The sequence below is a fragment of the Lithobates pipiens genome, unplaced genomic scaffold, assembly GCF_037356315.1.
Source record: "Lithobates pipiens isolate NorthernLeopardFrog02 unplaced genomic scaffold, aLitPip1_a1.2 Scaffold_23, whole genome shotgun sequence".
Lineage (NCBI taxonomy): Eukaryota > Metazoa > Chordata > Amphibia > Anura > Ranidae > Lithobates > Lithobates pipiens.
The window spans coordinates 217,355,022-217,374,272 of NW_027507785.1; the positions used below are offsets into that span (position 1 = coordinate 217,355,022).

The 19,251-nt window shown below is 43.7% G+C and overlaps 1 protein-coding gene across 1 annotated transcript in view; it reads right to left on the reverse strand.

Annotated features, from left to right (window-relative positions):
• Positions 1–236: 236 nt before the first annotated feature.
• The window catches only part of CNN3 (calponin 3), a 74,105-nt gene continuing 55,090 nt past the window's right edge, over positions 237–19,251 (reverse strand). The window contains exons 6-7 of the mRNA XM_077452857.1: positions 8,686–8,832; positions 237–3,028 (exon numbers count right to left, since the gene is read on the reverse strand). Of these exons, the coding sequence (XP_077308983.1) occupies positions 2,681–3,028; positions 8,686–8,832 (495 nt within the window). The 3' untranslated portion in view covers positions 237–2,680. The remainder of the gene's footprint in view (positions 3,029–8,685; positions 8,833–19,251) is intronic.

Consider the following 19,251-nt stretch of genomic DNA (forward strand, 5'->3'; position numbering starts at 1 on the left):
CATCTGGATTTCATCCATGGATCTTGGACAATTCTCTGGGCTTTGCTATGTGCTTGGCAAACTATTCTTCCCATATTTCAGATGATACCTGTCAACAGCTTGCTTTGGTTTTTTTCCGAAAATAGTAAATGGGGCTTTTTTTTTTAACCCCCATGATCTTTATGTTTTGGGCCTTTATGAAGCAGGTAAGTTGTTGAGTCAACTAAAATGCAGAAACAAAATGAAACCAAAGACAGTTTGAGATCTCCAAAGAAAAAAAAAATATCAAAATTTATTTATAAAAAATACAATGGGATCGGTTTATGCTGAGAAATGTGGCAATAAATACACATAAAAGAAACTAAGCACATCTACATGGGTACATTATGGCACAGACAACTGTAAATGCACCGTCATTAAAATCCTTTTATGCCCAATGGGTATCTGCAACATGACTTGCTGCAGGACCTTTGAGCAATGGAGATAAGACATCTGCATGGTCCAGACTTTTTGTACATGTTCCCTTCATAAGATAACTAAACATTGCAGGGCAGATTACAAAGCACATGATGTTCCTGCCAGCAGCACAGGAATATAAATGGCACACTTTCTGCATCTCTGAATATGTGGTCCTTTCACCTGTTATAACCTTCAAATCTTCCTGCCAGGCCAAGTTAGAACATGATTTACCATTTTCATGCTGGAATGTTGCGTACACAGGTAAAAAGTTTATGTGCATAACACATTAAACTGTTATTGACCTTGCTGGAGCACCTAATGCGGTGGCCTGCAACCAATGGCTGCTCTGCTGTGTGGATTGACTTTTCATATAGGTTAAACATTTTAACCAAGTAATCCTAGCAAATATCAAGTCTTCTATTGGATTAAAAGACACCAATAAACTGCCATTTAAAGTAAAAATTAAAATATTTTGCACAGTCTGAAGATAAAACCCTGCCTTTCAAACTATAAAATCACAAGTTTTTGTAGTTACTAGCCACTCAACATAAAATTGCAGGCAGTCATTTTCATTTTATGGGTTGAACCATTGTTTGAAGCTAGTGACAGCATGAAGGTATCAATGAAAACTGATGACAGTCACGCTACGTCAGCTGGTGCAGCACTTTGTTAATAAAAGGTTTTCTGTTGGGTCGTTTACCTTTTACCAAGGATCAGCTGGACATCCTAAACATCTTGGTGTACGAAGCTTGAACTAAAGTGTTTGGAGTTGTGCCGCCTTCTTTTTGGGGAATAAATTGTGACACATTGCAGTTACTGGTAAGAGGGCTAGGAAACACCGACCTACAGCAAGTATATAAACAATAAAACCCAGTTCTTCCAGTAATACCAGAATAAAGCTAGAGAAATCTGGTCAACTAGCCATAAATGTAAGATCCTTCCTCCAGACTCCATATGCCCAGTCACAGGGACACGGAAACAGAAAGTAGCCTTGCAGTATGAAATTTAGAGATGTGTTCGCAGCCACAAACTGTATACTTGATGGCCATTTTCTAGGGATTAGTCTCACTAACATTTACAGTAGAAATGGACTTTTTATATCATTGGATTTTTATATCATTGTATTCAACTTACTGAATTAGAACCTCACAGGACTAATGCAGCATGTAGAAAATTTCCCAATGCAGTGGTGGGAATGGGTCCTTGGGAGGTACAACACCATTCAAATGAAGACCGAGAAAGTACATTAGCAATCCCCAAACCACAATGTAGGAAGACTAAGCCACCCACTGCAGATTTTCCTTACTTCCAGTTTTATTTATCCAAGTCTTCCCCTAACCACTATTTTCACTGAATAATCGCTAATCTGTTGCACCCAAAGCCAGTCAAAAAAAGGGACAATATCACTACCCGCTGTACCACCAAAAAATATACCTCACAAATCGCATCTCTCTCAGACAGCACAGCTACAAACAAGACCGGTGTCTGCAATTTGTCTAGGTGGGAAGAGAACTGAATGTATAACCATTTACAAACTACTGGGAACATTATTCTAGTACTTTCTTCTGGTGCAGTTTTGCTATACACATGGTCCCGAGGGCAGGAGAAAAAAAAAAAAAAAAAAAAAAAAAGAAGAAGAAGAAGAAGAAGAAGAAGAAGCAGATCAGAGCTCTGCTAAGGCAACTAATAGAGTGCATCTGCTAACACACCATCTAGTCAAGGCAGCCATATTGTAATAAAAACATTTAGCCAAAGAAAATGCTCACTTCACATCATGGCTACTGCCTACATTACTTAAAACCACCTAAAATACACTAAATGGAAATAGAAAACTTTTTCAACTAGTTAAAAAAGTTACCTTAGCCATTGGCAATTAAAAAAATACAAAGACTTATGTAGACTTATTAAACCTAGGATGCAACATGATATGTATAGCAGTAATATGTATAGTCCTGATCGAGCTTAACTGACTGTACAAATCTCCCTTCCGTATTCACAGTATTCCTTTTACTTCATATGCAGTTCCTGGTAATTCTGCCGGGTAACCTCAATCTCAGCACTAGAAGGCAACTAGGGATACAAGGCAGAGACGAAATAAGGAATGTACATAAGGCAATTTGTTTCTTTTTCCGTATTAAAGCATAGTAGTGTTTAAGGAAGACAGAAAAAAAAAAAATTACACAAGGCTAGCTTGGTCTTCATTGAATAAAATAAGAACTAATACTGAGGAGACTGTATAGACCTAGTAATCTATGCCCTGGTCACTGTACTGGCCATGGTAATCTCTAGGGTAGTCATCTGGGTACTCTCCTGTGTATTCTTCAGGGTATTCTGCCTGATAGTCGCTGTCGCTGATCTCTGAGCCATTTGTGCCGGTCCCTTGGCTGCCATTGTGTATGATTGGTTCTGTGGGGGCGGCACAGTATTTAGGGTCGTACACTTGCCGGCCCAGGCCATATACACTCATTCCTTTCTGAGACGCCACTTTATTGGTGCCCATTTGTAGTGAGATTGTGGAGTTGTCGATGGGCTGAAGAATTCCTTTCTGATCATAGATGTCTCGTCTTGTTCCTGGTGCCAGCATACCAGCCTAGTAAAGAAACAAAAAGGGCCATAGTATTGCAGATTAATCTGTATTCGCAGTTCCATAGCTTTTCAGATATCTCCACATTATCGCAAAACTATTTTTTCACAACTCTGGTACTGCAAGAGATCAGGCCCAGATTATACCAAACTGTTCCATTGAGGTAAGTTAACATACAGCGCTTTGTTGGTCAACTTGTTATATTAACTACCTGCCAACTGCTCAAAGTAAATATAATGCTAACAGGCAGTAGGTACAGGCACCCCTTGCTGTGATTGGACACAGCACAAATTTGGCAGCCGGTTTCAACCAATGATTTTGGCTGAAGTCAGCTGATAGGCTGTGTCCAATTACACACAATGTTCTGTGTTTACAAAACACACAAAACTCTGTATAGGGAACAGCGATCTGGCCTTTTCTCCCTGAAAAGCAGGGAGGAAAAAAAAAAAATGGGCAGATCAAAAAAAAAAATAAAAAAAGAAGAAAAGGCAGCACACATTGTTAGGCTCGGTGTCAACCCCTTGATTGCCCCTAGATTATAACCGCTTCCGAGCCAGTGTCAGTGTAAATCACTGATCACAGTATAGCTGTGTAAATTCCAGTAAATACACCATAGTATGTAGAGGCTGTAACTGACACAAACCAATATACACTTTTTTTTACCAAATACATGTAGCAGATAACACTTTAGCTTAAATTTATGAAGACATTTTTTTGGGATATGTTTTATAACAAAGTAGAAAAACTTTAGATTTCAGTCTTTTTTGTTTATAATAAAAAAAAATAAAAGATAAGAAACCCAGTGGTGATCAGATAGCACCAAAAGAAAGCTATTTCTGTGAAAAAATGATATGATACAAGTTTATTTTGTGTAGTGTTAGATTACTGCGTAATTGCCACTTACTGTAAGAACAGTCCTGAAAAGCAAAAAAAAAAATGCCCTGGTCATAAGGCCTCAATATGCACACTGGGTGTTTTTGGCATCAGACATTTTTTCAAGAGTAAATAAGCTCCCCATCATGTTATACTGTGTCCATGCACACACAGGCTGTTAGCAGTTTTTGGCAGGGGCATTTTTTTTGGCTGAACCCAAAACCAGTGGGTTCAGAGAGGAGTTATTTCAGCTGTAAAAACGGTCCAATATAAAAAAACGCTGATCACCAGCATTTAACATTTTTGATCCACTGAAATAAGAAAAAACGTGAATGCAAAAAAAATAAAAAAATAAATAAAAAATACTATTGCAAGAACTCATGGCAAAGCTACTGCCATTTTTATAGTGTTATTTTAACGTCCAGTGTACATGAGGCCTAAAAGGGGGGGGGGGGGGTAAAACCTTCCGGAGTTTAAGTGGTTAAGGTAGCCTATTTAGAATGAATGCCACAACAAGGCACCACACAGTATGGTGTGAAGCCACGTCTTAGCCCTTGTACACACGGTCGGAGATTCGACGGAATGTGTCCGATCGGACCGTTTTGTCGGATATTCCGACTGTGTGGTCTACATCGGACTGTTTTTCCAACTTGTCATACTCCGATCATGTGTAAAGAATTCCACGCATGCTCAGCTCAAATTCCTGCACCAAAGCTATTGGCTACTAGCGTGAACGTAGTCCCGTCGTAACGAAATAACGTCATCACGTCGGATTTTCCGACAACTTTGTCCGACCGTGTGTATGCAACAGTTTCGGACAAAATCCGTTGGACAAAATCCGACGGATTTGGTTGTCGGAATCTCCGACCATGTGTACAAGGGCTTACACTAAAGCTGGCTATACAGGAGTAGAATTTCACTGGAAATTTTTGTTTTTGAGAATGTTCGTCTAATCATTAGTGGAGTTAAATTAAGGTTCTTTCTTGACCATATGGATGAGAAAATATGAAGGTGCAGGATAGAAAATTTCTCAAACGCACAAAATTTCTTTATCAGGGAATTGGATTCCTTCTAAGATAAAGTGTTAAAACCAAAATAAAAATGTTTATGTATTTTTGACACTTGTCAGGTCATCAAATGTGTGGAGAATTTCCATACAAATGCTCATAGAAATATTTACATTTGTTCAAAAATCTACTATTGCATGGACAGCTTAAAGCCAAGGATTCTTTCACACTTGTGCAACTTGTCTTGGGACTGCAAAATTGCATGAATAGTCAATGAGTACTTCAAAGTAGTCCCTGCACTATTTTGGGCCGACTTTGTTATGACTTTGAGGTCCACAGATATTAAGATTACACAGGCATCACTTCAAGTCACGTCAAAATTACTGCAAAAACGCACAAATCGGGTCACACAAGTGTGAAAAGGGGCCTAAAGCCAAAAAGGTTTTTACTACTTTAATGCATTCTATACATGAAGGTAAAAACCGTTGTCTAACAGGATCTCCCCCTCACCCCGCTTATATTTAGCGGAGCCTGGTTTTGATCCAGCGCTGTGCAGAGAACAGCTGCACTCTCTGCTCTCACTCATCACTGGGCAGATTCATAGCAGCACAAAATGTTGGTGGCGGGAGTGGCGGCTCTGAAGCAAGCCACCACAAGTACCACCATAGAAAGCAATGCTCTATGGGGGCACCAGGAGCACCGGCAGGGGGGGGGCACCAGAAGAAGAGTCAGGGCTGAGTAGATAAGCATGACACGTTTATTTTAATAAAAATGTTCAAAGCTTTACAATCACGCAAGTGTTCCCTGCTAGACAGATATTCTTATGTCAGAGCTGCCACATTTCCAGGCAAGTCCATGCAAAAAGCAGCTTAATGCCCCATGCACACAGGGCATTTAAAAACACCAGCGCTGCTGCCAGGAAGAAGCAGCGTTAAAAATGTGCCATTAGCTGCATTTTTGAATAGCATTTATCAGTTTTTGGTATTAGCGTTTCTTTCCGTAAAAACACTCCCTATAGTATAAAAAAACACCTCTGAAAGTTTATGTGTGCATGGACACAGGCTAACATGGAGGAGCGGTTAGAGGCCGGGAAAAGAAACACACACACACACCGCGTCAGACACCCCACAGCAGCTGTAAAAATGTTCTGCGTGCACGAGGCCTAAAGCTGAAGGAGGTCAATACTGATCAAGTGCGACCTGAAAACACCTTAAAGCATGTGGAATTTGAAGATCTACATAAACGCTTAAAGGTCTACAAGCTTTTCAAATGAGGTGCATTAAATGAGTTATACGAGTTGTTGCCAATGGAAGAGCTAAGCAGCATGCTACAGAAAGCACAGAAGCAGAATTTCATTTATTCACACCTTAGAAGCTTTGGCTAGTTCAAGGGTGGGTGCAGTTGTAAACAATTTACAAAGATGAACGTTCTCCCACATTGAATAGATTTGGTAGAAAGATAAAGTTCAAAGTAAAAGAAATACTTTAGTTTTGCTGGACATTAGCAGGATTAAGCCACACACAGGTCTAGTAACTCACTCTACTACTGAGCGCTATGTTTCGTAACTACCTCCTGCCCACCGTATAGACAAATGACAGCGGACAGGATGCTCCGTTCTGGGAAATCATAAGACATTGCCACAGTATCAGGGTGCAGCACTTCGTTCGCGGGCACGCTGTGTCACCAGGACATGGCCCGACCCCAATCTCAGTAAAGAGCCAATGATGCAGCTCTTTACCCATGTGATCAGCTGTGTCCAATCATAGCTGATCACATGTAATCAAGGAAATGCCTTTTATCGGCTCTCACACTGGCAGTGTGAGGATAGGAGAGCCGAACAGTGACACCTCTTCACATCACAGAGGAGATCTGTACAGATAATCAGGGAACCAATCATCAGTGCAGCCCCAACAATGCCCAGCAGTGAGGCCAGTCTGTGCCCAGCAATACTGCCCATCCTCTGCCTGCTCATCAGCACTTGCCCCATCAGTGATTAAAAAAAACCCACACACTTTTTTTGGTCCATTTTCTTTTTAGCACAATCTAAAAAAAACACAGCGGTGATTACATACCACTAAAAGTAAAAAAAATGCATAAAAAATGCATTTGACAATTGCGCGGTCATGCTGCACTGTACTCAAAGTGTGACAGCGATGAATGCTGAAAATTGGCCTGGGCAGGAAGTGGATAAAAATGCCCTGTATTGAAGAAGTTAAAGCGTTAGAGAGCATGTTTTATGTGATCAATTCTACTGCAGTATAATGTACATTATGAATATTAAAAAAAATATTGCATAGGGGTAAGAGGGGGAAAAAACTGATCTAGTGATTGAAATATTTAGGACAAAATGGTACCTTTAACCACTTAAATACCAGGCGTTTAGACACCTTCCTCCCCAGGCCAATTTTCAACTTTAAGCTCTGTTGCAATTTGAATGAATTGCGGGGTCATACAACACTGTACCCAAAGAAATTTTTTTATCATTTTATTACCACAAATAGAGTGGTGGTATTTGATCACCTCTACGGTTTGTATTTTTTTGCGCAACAAATAAAAAAAAAAAAAAAACACTCAAATTTTGAAGGAAAAAAAAAAAATTTTTTTGCACACAAGTTTTCTTCTGCACTGACGGCCACCGATATGGCTGCACTGGTATGCTGCAATGATGGATGGCACGGATGGGAAATGATGGGTGGCATTGCTGAGCATCACAGGTTATAATGGTGCCAGTCAGTGCCCATTTGTGGGCACTGATTGGGCATAATTTGCACATGTGGATGGCCATGGGGTACATATACATACATACTATATATATCTATATCTATATCTGGCCATCCACATTTTGCCGCCTTTCCTGGTGGTCCTGGTGTGGGCATCCGATAATCAGCGCAAACACCCCCCCCCCCGGTCAGGAGAGCCGCTGTCAGACGCGAGTGAGGAAAAGCCGATCAACGGCTTTTCCTGTTGACATAGTGATCAGCCGTGATTGGACACAGCTGATCACGTGGTAAAGAGCCTCCACTGGCTCTTTACAAAGATTGGTGTAGCGGTGTGTCAGACTGACACACTGCACCACTGATCGCTGCGATGCGTGCCCCCCACGGGCACGTGGCGGCTTTTATCCTGAAGGACATCATATGATGCCTAGTCAGATAACAACCACCGCCCAGCCATCATTTTGCTATAGGCCGGGCAGGAAGTAGTTAAAAAAGTGGTAGTAAAAGCATAAGGTTTTTTATCTGAACGCATTCTATGCATCAAGTTAAAAAAGTCTTCTGTGTGCATCAGCCCCTCCCCCAATACTTAGCTGAGCCTCATCTCTTTCCATCGATGTTGTAGGAGTGTCTCGGCTGCCCGGGGGGCTCCTCATTGGCTGAGACAGCGGCATGGCGCCATTGGCTCCCACTGCTGCCAGTATGCCAATGAAGTGAGAAAAGGGCAGATCAAGGCTACGACTCAGTGTCTGAATGAACACATGGAGCTGTGGCTCGGCTGCCTCCATAGCAAACTGCATGCTATGGGGACACTGAACAGGAGAGCTGGTGAGGGACCCGAGAAAAACAGGAATCCAGGCTGCTCTGTAAAAACCACGGTTGGTTATTTTTAACTTAAAAAAAAAAAAAAAAAAACAACAACACACTCAACGAGGTTTTAGTATCACTTTAAGCTCAACTATTAAAAATGAATATTAGTTCTATACAACATGCACACATTACCTGGCATCAATGAAAGAAACAGCAATATATTGTGCATATAATTATTGGCGCTGATTGGGCTATTTACCTGGCTGGCACCTTTGTTTGTTCCCATCTGTAAACTGATTGTCGTCTGGTCAAATGGTTTATCAGTCTGCATCTTTGGATCATACAAATGCCGTCTTGTACCGTAGGCCGTCATTCCTGCTTGGCTTGCACATTTGTTTGTTCCCATCTACGGAAAAAGAGGAAAAAAAATTCTGCCGGGTGTACTTCCACATTCAATAAAACCATTTGATCAGCTCATCCAGAAATCGCCTTCCCAAAGGCTGCCTCATGGTGAACAATTCATTAACTCTTGCACATCCATTATGGAGGCCTTTCAAAAAAAAAAAAAAAAAAAAAAAAAAAAAAAAAAAAAAAAACACACCACCAACCAACCAAGCACCAACATAAAATGACACATCATTTCTTCTAATGCTAAGCATTAAATATATGATTCAACCTTTACGTCTCATTTCACATGGGTGCTGGCACCAGTAATGCATGATCGTGGCATTTGTACCTACATGCACACCGAGCTAAGTGCAGGCAGTATATAATGTGAACAAGTTGATCAGAGAGTGGTGCAAGTAGACAAAATGAAAAATGACATACATTTACACTGCCGAGAGCATTATTAGATAGCATCCACCAAAAAAATGTAACAAAGAAGTGGGGCTTTAAAGAGGAAGTAAACCCCGATGAGTTTACTTCCCCTTTGATTCCCTGCAAAGGTAAAGCATAATGGACTACTATGCATCACATAGTAGTCCATTATGTGTCACTTACCTGACACAGGAGCCAGCGATGTCACCGCTGTCCCCTGTAGTCCGTATCAGCCATCTTCTCGGTGGGTCTCGCTGCTCCGCCGCTGTCATTCGACGAAGCCGCGATGACGTCACTCCCGCGCACGGGGGCCACCACTCGCAGCATATCGCCGTTAACAGCGGCGCACTCAGTGCGCCTATGCACCATAGACAGCGGTGCCTGTCTTCTGGCAAATATCTCCTAAACCGTGTAGGTTTTGGACCTACAGGTAAGCCTTAATGTAGGCTTACCTGTAGGTCAAAGTGGTTTGTAAGTGTTTAAAACCACTTTAAATATGCCAAGAATATGTATGAAAAATATGCCACCAGGAGTGAATGTATGAAAAACCAACAGAATATTGTAAAATCATCAAATCTTAATACAAAGAGTAATGTAGAAAACTATTGATAAAGGGGGTGGGGGAATAAGGGTAGGGGAGAGGGTTAAATACCTCCCCACACTTACCACTGTGGTACAGGCATAGCTCCCAGAATGGGGAGGGGGGCTTAAATTAGGCAAATTACTTTTTGATGGGAGAAACTAGTGATCAAACCAAAAGTAGAATCAAACCCAAGCATTTTATCAACTGTGTGGTATATTTATTGACCGTTGTGACAATTTCCGGTACCATGCCAGGCCTAATCAACATTGCTTCTGGCTTCCATATTGGAGAGCTGGGAGGAGCCTGTCCCAACACCCTGGGAGCATAGCACAGTGTGGGGGGTGGCCACTGGGGGACCCCGAGCACCATATTTAACATCGAGCATTTATAAAAGGTATGATGCTTTTAATCTTAATGTATTCTATGCATTAAGATAAAAAGCCGCCTGTGTGGAGCACAATCCCCCCGTCCCCCCCTCCAAATACTTACCCGAGCCCAATCTCACACACACAGAGAGCGAGAGAATAGCGCGGTGTCTGAATGGGTCACACGGAGCTGCAGCTTGGCTCAGGTGCCCCCAAAGAAAGCTGGTGTGGGAGCACTCGACAGGAGGGAGGGGCCAGGGGCAGCAAACATGGACCTGAGAATAGGAGGATCCAGGCCAATCCAATGCAACAGAGCAGGTAAGTATAACTTTTTTTTCTTAATAAAAATAACAAACACAAGACTTCAGTCACTTTAAAGGTGTTCTATATCATGTTGGTAGGGCAGTTTGTACTGGGCCGCAATTTTGAAACAGATTGCCATCTCTGAATTAGTGGAGTGCAATTGGTCAATTAGGAAATGTTTCTCCACTTCTTATAACATAGTTTATGGGGAGCTTCTGTGGGCCTTTATGGTTTTGTCAGTGTGCCATCTGATAACAAAGTGTGCCATTACCATGCGTGGTCACTCACAAACACTTGTTTTAAACAATCCACAGAGAACAAAGTGACTGCAACTGGATAAATATTATATTACACGTTTGGAGCAGAGTTATTATATTTACATTGTATACCCGTATTTTTTCTAGATCTTCTACCAACACCCTAGCCCCAGCAATTGCGTCTAGTTATTTAGGATATACTCAGTCTCACATTTGGGTAGGACTGGGCTCCCTGCTTTGAATACTCTACAGCAGTGGTCGTCAACCCTGTCCTCAGGGCCCACTAACAGGCCAGGTTTACAGGATAACTGAAATACATCACAGATGATATCATTTGCTGCTTCGTAAATGCAGTATTCTAGTCCGCATCCCTCCTACATAAAACCTGGTCTGTTAGTGGGCCCAGAGGAAGAGGACAGGGTTGATGACCACTTCTCTACAGATATTACGGGGACTCCTATTGCATGCATCTTGGGTTTGTTATAGCCATTGGGAATTTTGTAAGGTCCCCCCACAAGCTTGTGGGCACTATTTCTTCTCTCCAGCCCCCCCCCCCCCCATTCTGAAAGTTATGCCCATAACCGAATTTTGGTAAGTGTGAGGGAGGTCTTTAAACACCCCCCTTCCCTTTTCCCTTCCCCCTCTGAGGGATAGGAAAATATATTTTGTGAAACAATACATTTTGTTGTATTTTATGCATTTTGTTTATTCTGGTTTTCCTTTCAGCAAGTTTATTCCTAATGATTATGGATTATTCATAAAGGTGTAGATAGGTAGCACTTTCGCCTAGCAGTAAGAAGGGTCGCTGGTTCGAATCCCAACCAAGACACTACCTGCCTGGAGTTTGCATGTTCTCCCCGTGTGGGTTTCCTCCGGGTACTCCGGTTTCCTCCCAAACGCTAAAGACATGATGGTAGTTTAATTGGATCCTGTCTAAATTGTCCCTAGTATGTATGAATGTGAGTTAGGGACCTTAGAGATTGTAAGCTCCTTGAGGATAGGGACTGATGTGAATGTACAATGTATATGTAAAGCGCTGCGTAAATTGATGGCGCTATATAACTGAAATAGTCCTGGGGAAGTGGGAAATTCCATGAAATGCGTAAACCGTTCACGTTATTGTAACAACCTCATTTCATGCTTTTCCAACTGCTTCTAAGCTTTCTATTGTGCACCCTACTGGTAGTTTTACACATTATTCTTTGTAATAAAACATGATTTTTAATGATATTCTATTCGTTTTTCAAACATTCGCTCTCAGTGGCATATTTCAAGTCCCACTTCTGTTTCATTTTTTTGGCTGTGTGCAGCAGCCTACTGAAGTGAATGCAGACCCATGGGCTGCACAGACAACTGCCTGTCAAAATTTGACAGTTATGCAAAAGTGAATGCACTACCAACTCATTGTCTGCTTTTGGAGCCATGCACCTGCATGCCTCAAATTCTGACTGCATCAACTTTCATATGCTGCTTCCGTGCAGCCCGGGTGGATGCAGGCACAAAAACAAAAGCCTCCTTCATGCAGGACTGTTGCCAGCACACGTCATCGAGGCTTTACTAAGTCTTTCAAATTTGTTTAAAAAACACAAAAACACATTTGAGGAGACCCAGTAAAGGTTGAAACACATTATCACACTACAGCACAGTATTACTACATTGTTCTTTTAACAAAGAAATCAAGCTTGGCTTTTTGTGTTACATCAGAGGGGCTGCTCAACTTTTAAGAAGACTTAAAGGCCAAAGTTAAAAAATGTAAACAAGGGGCCCAGTAGGTATTGAAAAACTGCACTGCTAGGTTTGATGTATGTGAAATATAAATATATACACACACACACACACACACACACACACACACACACACACAGCCTTTAGGACTGTGGCAATAGGATGGAATATCTACAGTGGAAATAAAATCTACACACCCATGTTAAAATGTCAGGTTTCTGTGATGTAAAATAAATATATATAAGAAATAATTTCAGAACCTTTTCCACCTTTAATGTGACCTATAAACTGTACCACTCAGTTGAACAACAAACTGAAATATTTCAGGTGAAATTAAGTAAAAATAAAAAAATAAAAATGTTTGCATAAGTGCGCATACCCTTACACTAATACTTTGTTGGAGCACCTTTTGATTTCATTACAGCACTCAGTTTTTTTGGGTAGGAGTCTATCATGGCATATCGTGACTTGGCAATATTTGCCCACTCTTTGCAAAAACTCCAAATCTGTCAGATTGCGAGGGCCTCTCCTGTACAGAGCCCTCTTCAGATCACCTCAAAATCGGATTCAGGACTGGGTTCTGGCTTTGCCTTTGAAAAAAAACATTAATTCTTCTGGTAAAACCATGCCTTTGTTGATTGGGCTGTATGCTTTGTTCAGCTTTCTAGCAGAAGCCTGAAGGTTTTGTGCCAAAAATTGGCTGGTATCTGGAACGGTTCATAATTCCATCTACCTTGACTAAGGCCCCTGTTCCAGCTGAACAAAACCCCAAAGCAAGATGCTGCCACCACCATGCTTCACTTGTGGGTATGGTGTTCTTTTGGTGATGTGCAGTGTTTTTGCGCCAAAACATATCTTTTGGAATTATGGCCAAAAAAGTCAACCTTGCTTTCATCAGACCAGAACATTTTCCAACATGCTTTTGGAAGACTTCAGACGTGTTTTTGCAAAATGTAGCTTGGTAAATGTTTTTGTTTTTTTTCATAAAGGCTTCCATCTTGCCACTCTACCCCATAGCCCAGACATATGTAGAATATGGGAGATTGTTGTCACATGTACCACACAGCCAGTGCTTGCCAGATATTCCTGCAGTTGCTGTAGGCCTCTTGGCAGCCTCCCTGACCAGTTTTCTTCTCGGCTTTTCATCAATTTTGGGAGGACCAGTAGAAGGGGCAGAAGCTCTGAGTGCGTAGCCTGTCCGTACCCGTGTGCCTTCTGTGTGTCTCGACTGCCTCCCTGCCTCTGGTGACATCACATCCGCCATGTGCTCCACTGTGGTTCTTCTGGCTTCCCTGTGGTTCCAGAATGACATCCAGCTTCTCCACAGCACCAGTGCCCTCTGGGCGCAGCGCAGTGTTTGGGGGATGTATGAGAGCACCCCCAGAACCAGATGAGCTTGTTTTATACTTACATCTTGTGAGCGTTTTTACTCCTACACTAAACTGCTTGGTTTAATACTACACTCAGGTGGTGCTTCCTTTGTCTCTTCCTATTTCTACCCCACAGAGTTGACTTATCCGAGGACAGCTGCCACCACTAGTCTAATACTGGACCCATCCTAGTTGATCTGCCCTAAGGACTGTTTACGGTTGTCCATAATTACAGGTGCTCAATTATAGGGCTATAAGTGTTTATGATTACATTGGGTTTGTGCCAGTCGTTTTTGTTCAAGACCTACTAGAACAGCTGAACTTTATTTGGGGTTGATCAGAGGCACTTTAAATGATGGCAGGTGTGCACCGACTCCTATTTAACATGAGTTAAAATGTGATTGCTTAATGCTGAACACAGCTACATCCCCAGCTATAAGAGGCTGTGTGCCCACTTACGCAACCACATTTTAGGTTTTGTATTTTTACTCCCACCCCCAAAAGATTTCAGTTTATTTTTCAATTGAGTTGTACAGTTTATAGGTGGAAAAAGTTCTGAAATTATTTATTTTTGTCTAATTTTTTTACATCACCGAAACCTGACATTTTAACTGTGTGTAGACTTTTTAAAAGCCACTGTATATGGGGCGTGGCCTGAACCTGCATGGAGTAGGACGCGTGTCTCCGGAGCTCCGCCGAGGAATCCTGTTTCCCACGCTGATCCTGTGACACCACAGCACCGATACTCACCTTAATACATCTGGCAGGCGTCCCTTCATTCCGGAGCATATGTCTCCCTCAAAATCTCAGCGCTCAGCGGCGGCACGGCTGTCCCAATACCACCGACATGTGAGTGAGGAGGGGGAGGAACATGGCGGCGCGGAGGAACCGGGAGGGCCGCGGGTGGCGGGAGACACAGACAGGCTTCTTGAAGCAATTACATTATGCCGCACGTCCCTTACATCCCAGATTGAGGAGGTGCAAATGGACATTTCTTTATTAAGACAAGATTTCCAGAAGCTGCGGGACCGGGTGAGGGACACTGAGACCCGTATCAGCCATGTGGAAGATGCTCTCTCACCTCTGCAAAATGACACTGACCACATGCAGAAGCAAATAGACCTCCTGATTACTAAACAGGACGAAATGGAAAACCGCATACGCAGATGCAATATCCGACTGATTGGTCTTCCGGAGGGGGCTGAAGGTAAGGACCCCACAACTTTTCTGGAGCAATTGCTGATAAGTACCTATGGCAGAGAGTCTCTCCCCCATGCTGGCGGTTGAACGCGCGCATCGCATGCCTGCCAGGCCTCCACCTCAGGGTGCACCTCCACGCACCTTTATCGCAAAACTCCTGAACTATAAGGACAGAGATGCTGCCCTCCGCATGGCCCGGGAAAAGGGTAATATCCCGGTGGGCAATACTAAAGTTGCAATATTCCCAGATTTTTCCGCGGACGTCCAGAAACGCCGGCAGGGTTTCATGGAGGCCAAACGATTATTGCGTGCACAGCAAGTGAAATACTCTATGCTTTTCCCTTCACACCTCAAGGTGGAGGCAGGGGACCGGGCGCTCTTCTTTGAACAACCCAGAGAGGTCATAGCATGGCTGGAACGCAGGGCGCCTCGAGATGGAGCCGCCTGAGACTCCTTGGGACATGTAAGCTACCACTTTTCTTATCTCACCCCTGGGATCCTGGAACTGTGACAGATTGCGTGATCTTTTTGAACTGTTCTATTTTTGCTCAGGGTGCCTGCATCCGGGGCATATGTTCTCTTTCTTTAAACTCTTACTGCTGTGTGACCTGCTGAACTTCTTGAATCTGGAACATATGCACATGCTGCTGGTGTCAACGTATATGCATCAACTTTTTCCCCTTTTTTGTCTAGTGTCCCTGTTGAGGGACCCTTTCTGCAGTACATTCCTGTTTGCTTTGTTTCAAAACTTTTTTTGGTTTACACTTTTTCTTTTCTTATTCTTTTTTCTCCCGGAGCAAGGGGAGACATGTTGGACCTACGGTCTAATTGCACGGTGCAGCGAAAAACTGCTCCATTGTCTGCTGGGCCTTTTTTTTGCTATGAGGGAGATGGTCACCGGGGCTGGACAGCAACAGACAGACACTTTTTCTTGTTCAACACTGTGTACCACTATACAGGGGGTTCTACTCTACCTTGCCCTCTGGTACCGGTGGCCACAGCCCTCTCTCAAACTTAATGTTCTTAACTGTTTTATTGATTTCATGAAACTGGTTTTCCCAGCCAGACGTGTTTGGTTTTTCAGGGAATATACCCGCACGAGTTGGGGTTGGTGCAGGGTAGGGTGGGGGGAGGGGGGTGAGTTGGTTGGGGTTTCCATGCAGAAGGTTACTATAAATGTGTTGGAGTATGTATCTAAACTAAGTGTTGCTTTCCCTGAATGTTTTTTACTGCTGCTGTCTATGCAGCCCCTGATCGGGCTTGACCTAGCACAACTGTTTTGGGGTGTGTTTATGGGAGGGCTGTTTGGAGGTGGGTTGCCTGCACTTGTTACTTTCTATGTATCCATATGGCGTCTATACGGTTTCTTACCTGGAACGTGAGGGGCCTGCGTGACAAATTTAAGCGCGCGGCAGCCTTCACGTTCCTCAAAAAACAAAGGGCGGAAGTGATGGTTCTGGTTGAGACGCATGTAGAGGGTGGACTGCAGATGGCCCTCAAACGCCCTTGGATTGGGTGGGCATTTCATTCCACCTATACGTCTCATTCGCGGGGGGTTTCGGTACTTGTAGCCAAGTCTGTCCAATTTGAACTTTGCGAAATTCTTACTGACCCACAGGGCAGGTTTGTTTTTTTACATGCTAAACTGTATGGGGAACCCTACCTTATTATGGCCTTTTATATCCCCCCCCCCCCCCCCCCATTTACCATGACGTTGGTGGTTGAAGGACTGTCTTTTATGTCCAGACACCAGGCGGTTCCTGTTATCTGGCTGGGGGATTTCAACACTACGCTTAACCCTTCTCTTGATAGGCTCAAGCCCCCTGAACTGATGATGGGGCAAGCTGGGTCCACTAGGCTGTCCAGGCTTATAACCACCGTTCACCTGGTGGACACTTGGAGATACAAATTTCCTCAAAAGAAGGAGTATTCATGCTTCTCACCCACACACGGCTCTCTTTCCCGGATTGACTTTATACTAATATCTAAACAACTCACTCCCAGACTTAAGGAAGTATTGTTCTGCCCCAGACTACTTTCGGACCATAGCCCCTACTCTGTAGTGCTTGACGTACCCCTAGGTAGACCCCCGCGGGCGTGGCGACTGAATCCGTTCTGGCTGACATTACTGCCTGATGATGACACTATTGAGACGGAATGGAAAACGTTTTTTGAGGATAATGACCACACGGCAACAGTTCCAGCAGTGTGGGACACGTTTAAATTACACGCCCGATCGGTACTGACTGCCCACATTAATAAACTCAAGGCTGACTCGGCCACTGTTATTGTTGAGGCTGAAGCGGAATTGAGCTCCAGGGAACGCACCTACGTCGATGACCCGTCTACGGCAAATGCAGATGCCCTTAGATTACAGTCGAGAGTGGTTTCTCAGCTGCACCAAGACAAGGCCCGACAGAAACTTTTTTTTTCCAAACAAAAATATTTTGAATCCGGAGAAAGGGCTGGTAAGTTGCTGGCATATTTGGTCCACAGGGAAGACAGACCCCCGGTTGTTATTTCTTTGCGGGGTCAGGGACCCTTCTGCGGTAACAGAGGTTTCGGGACTTTTTTGCGGACTTATACACCACTACAGTCTCAAACGACACCACTCGGATGGACCGTTTTTTGGCTCAGGTTTCCCTCCCTCAGGTTACGGAGGAGCAGGTACAGGCTTTGGAGGCCCCCCTGACCACCGATGAAATAGTAGAAGCTATTGCGGGATTTGCAAAATCTAAGTCACCGGGGTCAGATGGTCTTCCCATTGAATTTTATTCCCGTTACCAAGACGTGCTGGTGCCTAGGCTTCTCGACCTTTATAGGAATCTTTTTGACACGCTAACATTGCCTCCGTCTATGAGGGAGGCAACGATAGTTTTGATTCCCAAACCTGGAAAAGATCCGGGTTTCCCGGAATCCTACCGCCCAATATCCCTATTACAGGTAGATGTTAAGATTCTGGCCAAAATACTTGCTACCAGATTGAACGTAGTGATCCTCAGTCTGATTCAGGCTGACCAGGCGGGCTTTATGCCGGGGCGGAATACGTCGTTCAATCTGCGTAGGCTATATATAAACCTTCAGGCAACACATGAGGAGATGGGTGAGCGCGTGGTAGTGTCACTTGACACAGCTAAAGCATTTGACTCAGTAGAATGGGAGTATTTATGGAAGTGTCTAGCGGGGTACGGCTTCGGCCCGAACTTTATTCGGTGGGTGAGACTGTTGTACCATCACCCAACGGCTAAGGTGGTGGCGAATGGATGGTCTTCCCGGGCATTTGGCCTCGGTAGGGGTACCAGACAGGGGTGCCCACTGTCCACGCTACTATATGCCTTGGCGGCTGAACCTTTAGCGGTGGCGATTCGGGCCGACCCTGAGATCAGGGGACTGGCGATGGGTAGACTTACTGAGAAAATCAGTCTATACGCTGATGATACGCTGCTATACCTAGCGGACTCTGGCCCTTCCCTTGCAAAGGCCCTCCACATGATAGAATGGTTCGGTAGCTTTTCCGGTCTCCGCATAAACTGGGAAAAATCCCAAATTTTACCTATTGACAGTTTTCCACAGACAGTCTCAGGCCAGTCTGCACTATTAAGTATATGGGTGTCTATGTCTCTAGGAACCCAGTTGATTACATTGTGTTGAATGTAGAACCATTGTTTGCCCTGGTACGTACCAAGATTCAGGCCTGGTCCCGCCTCCCCCTAGGGGTTTGGGGACGAGTTAATCTGATTAAAATGGTCCTATTACCTAAACTATTGTATGTGTTGTGGCATGCCCCGGTGTATTTGCCATTAAAATACTTTAAATCCCTTGAAAGTCTCCTTAGGCCCTTTGTGTGGGGAACTGCTAGACACAAGCTTGCTTGGCAGGCTTTGAAAAGCCCGACTGATATGGGGGGCATGGCTCTTCCAGATCTGAATCTTTACTATGTTGCCTCACAACTGTCTCAACTCTTCCACATAGACAAGACAGATAAACGTTTTCTAACTCTTCTATGCCCCACTTGGGCACAAATTGCAGATGACCCGATTGCTGCTATCTCGACAGGAGCGGGGAACTCGGCCATGGGGCCAGGTAAGCATTCCATGCTCTTCCATTACAGAAGGATTTGGGATCTGGCATCCACTAAACTGAATGTGGCATCGCCGAATGACTATACCCCACTTTGGCATAACAAACATTTGCCGGAACTTC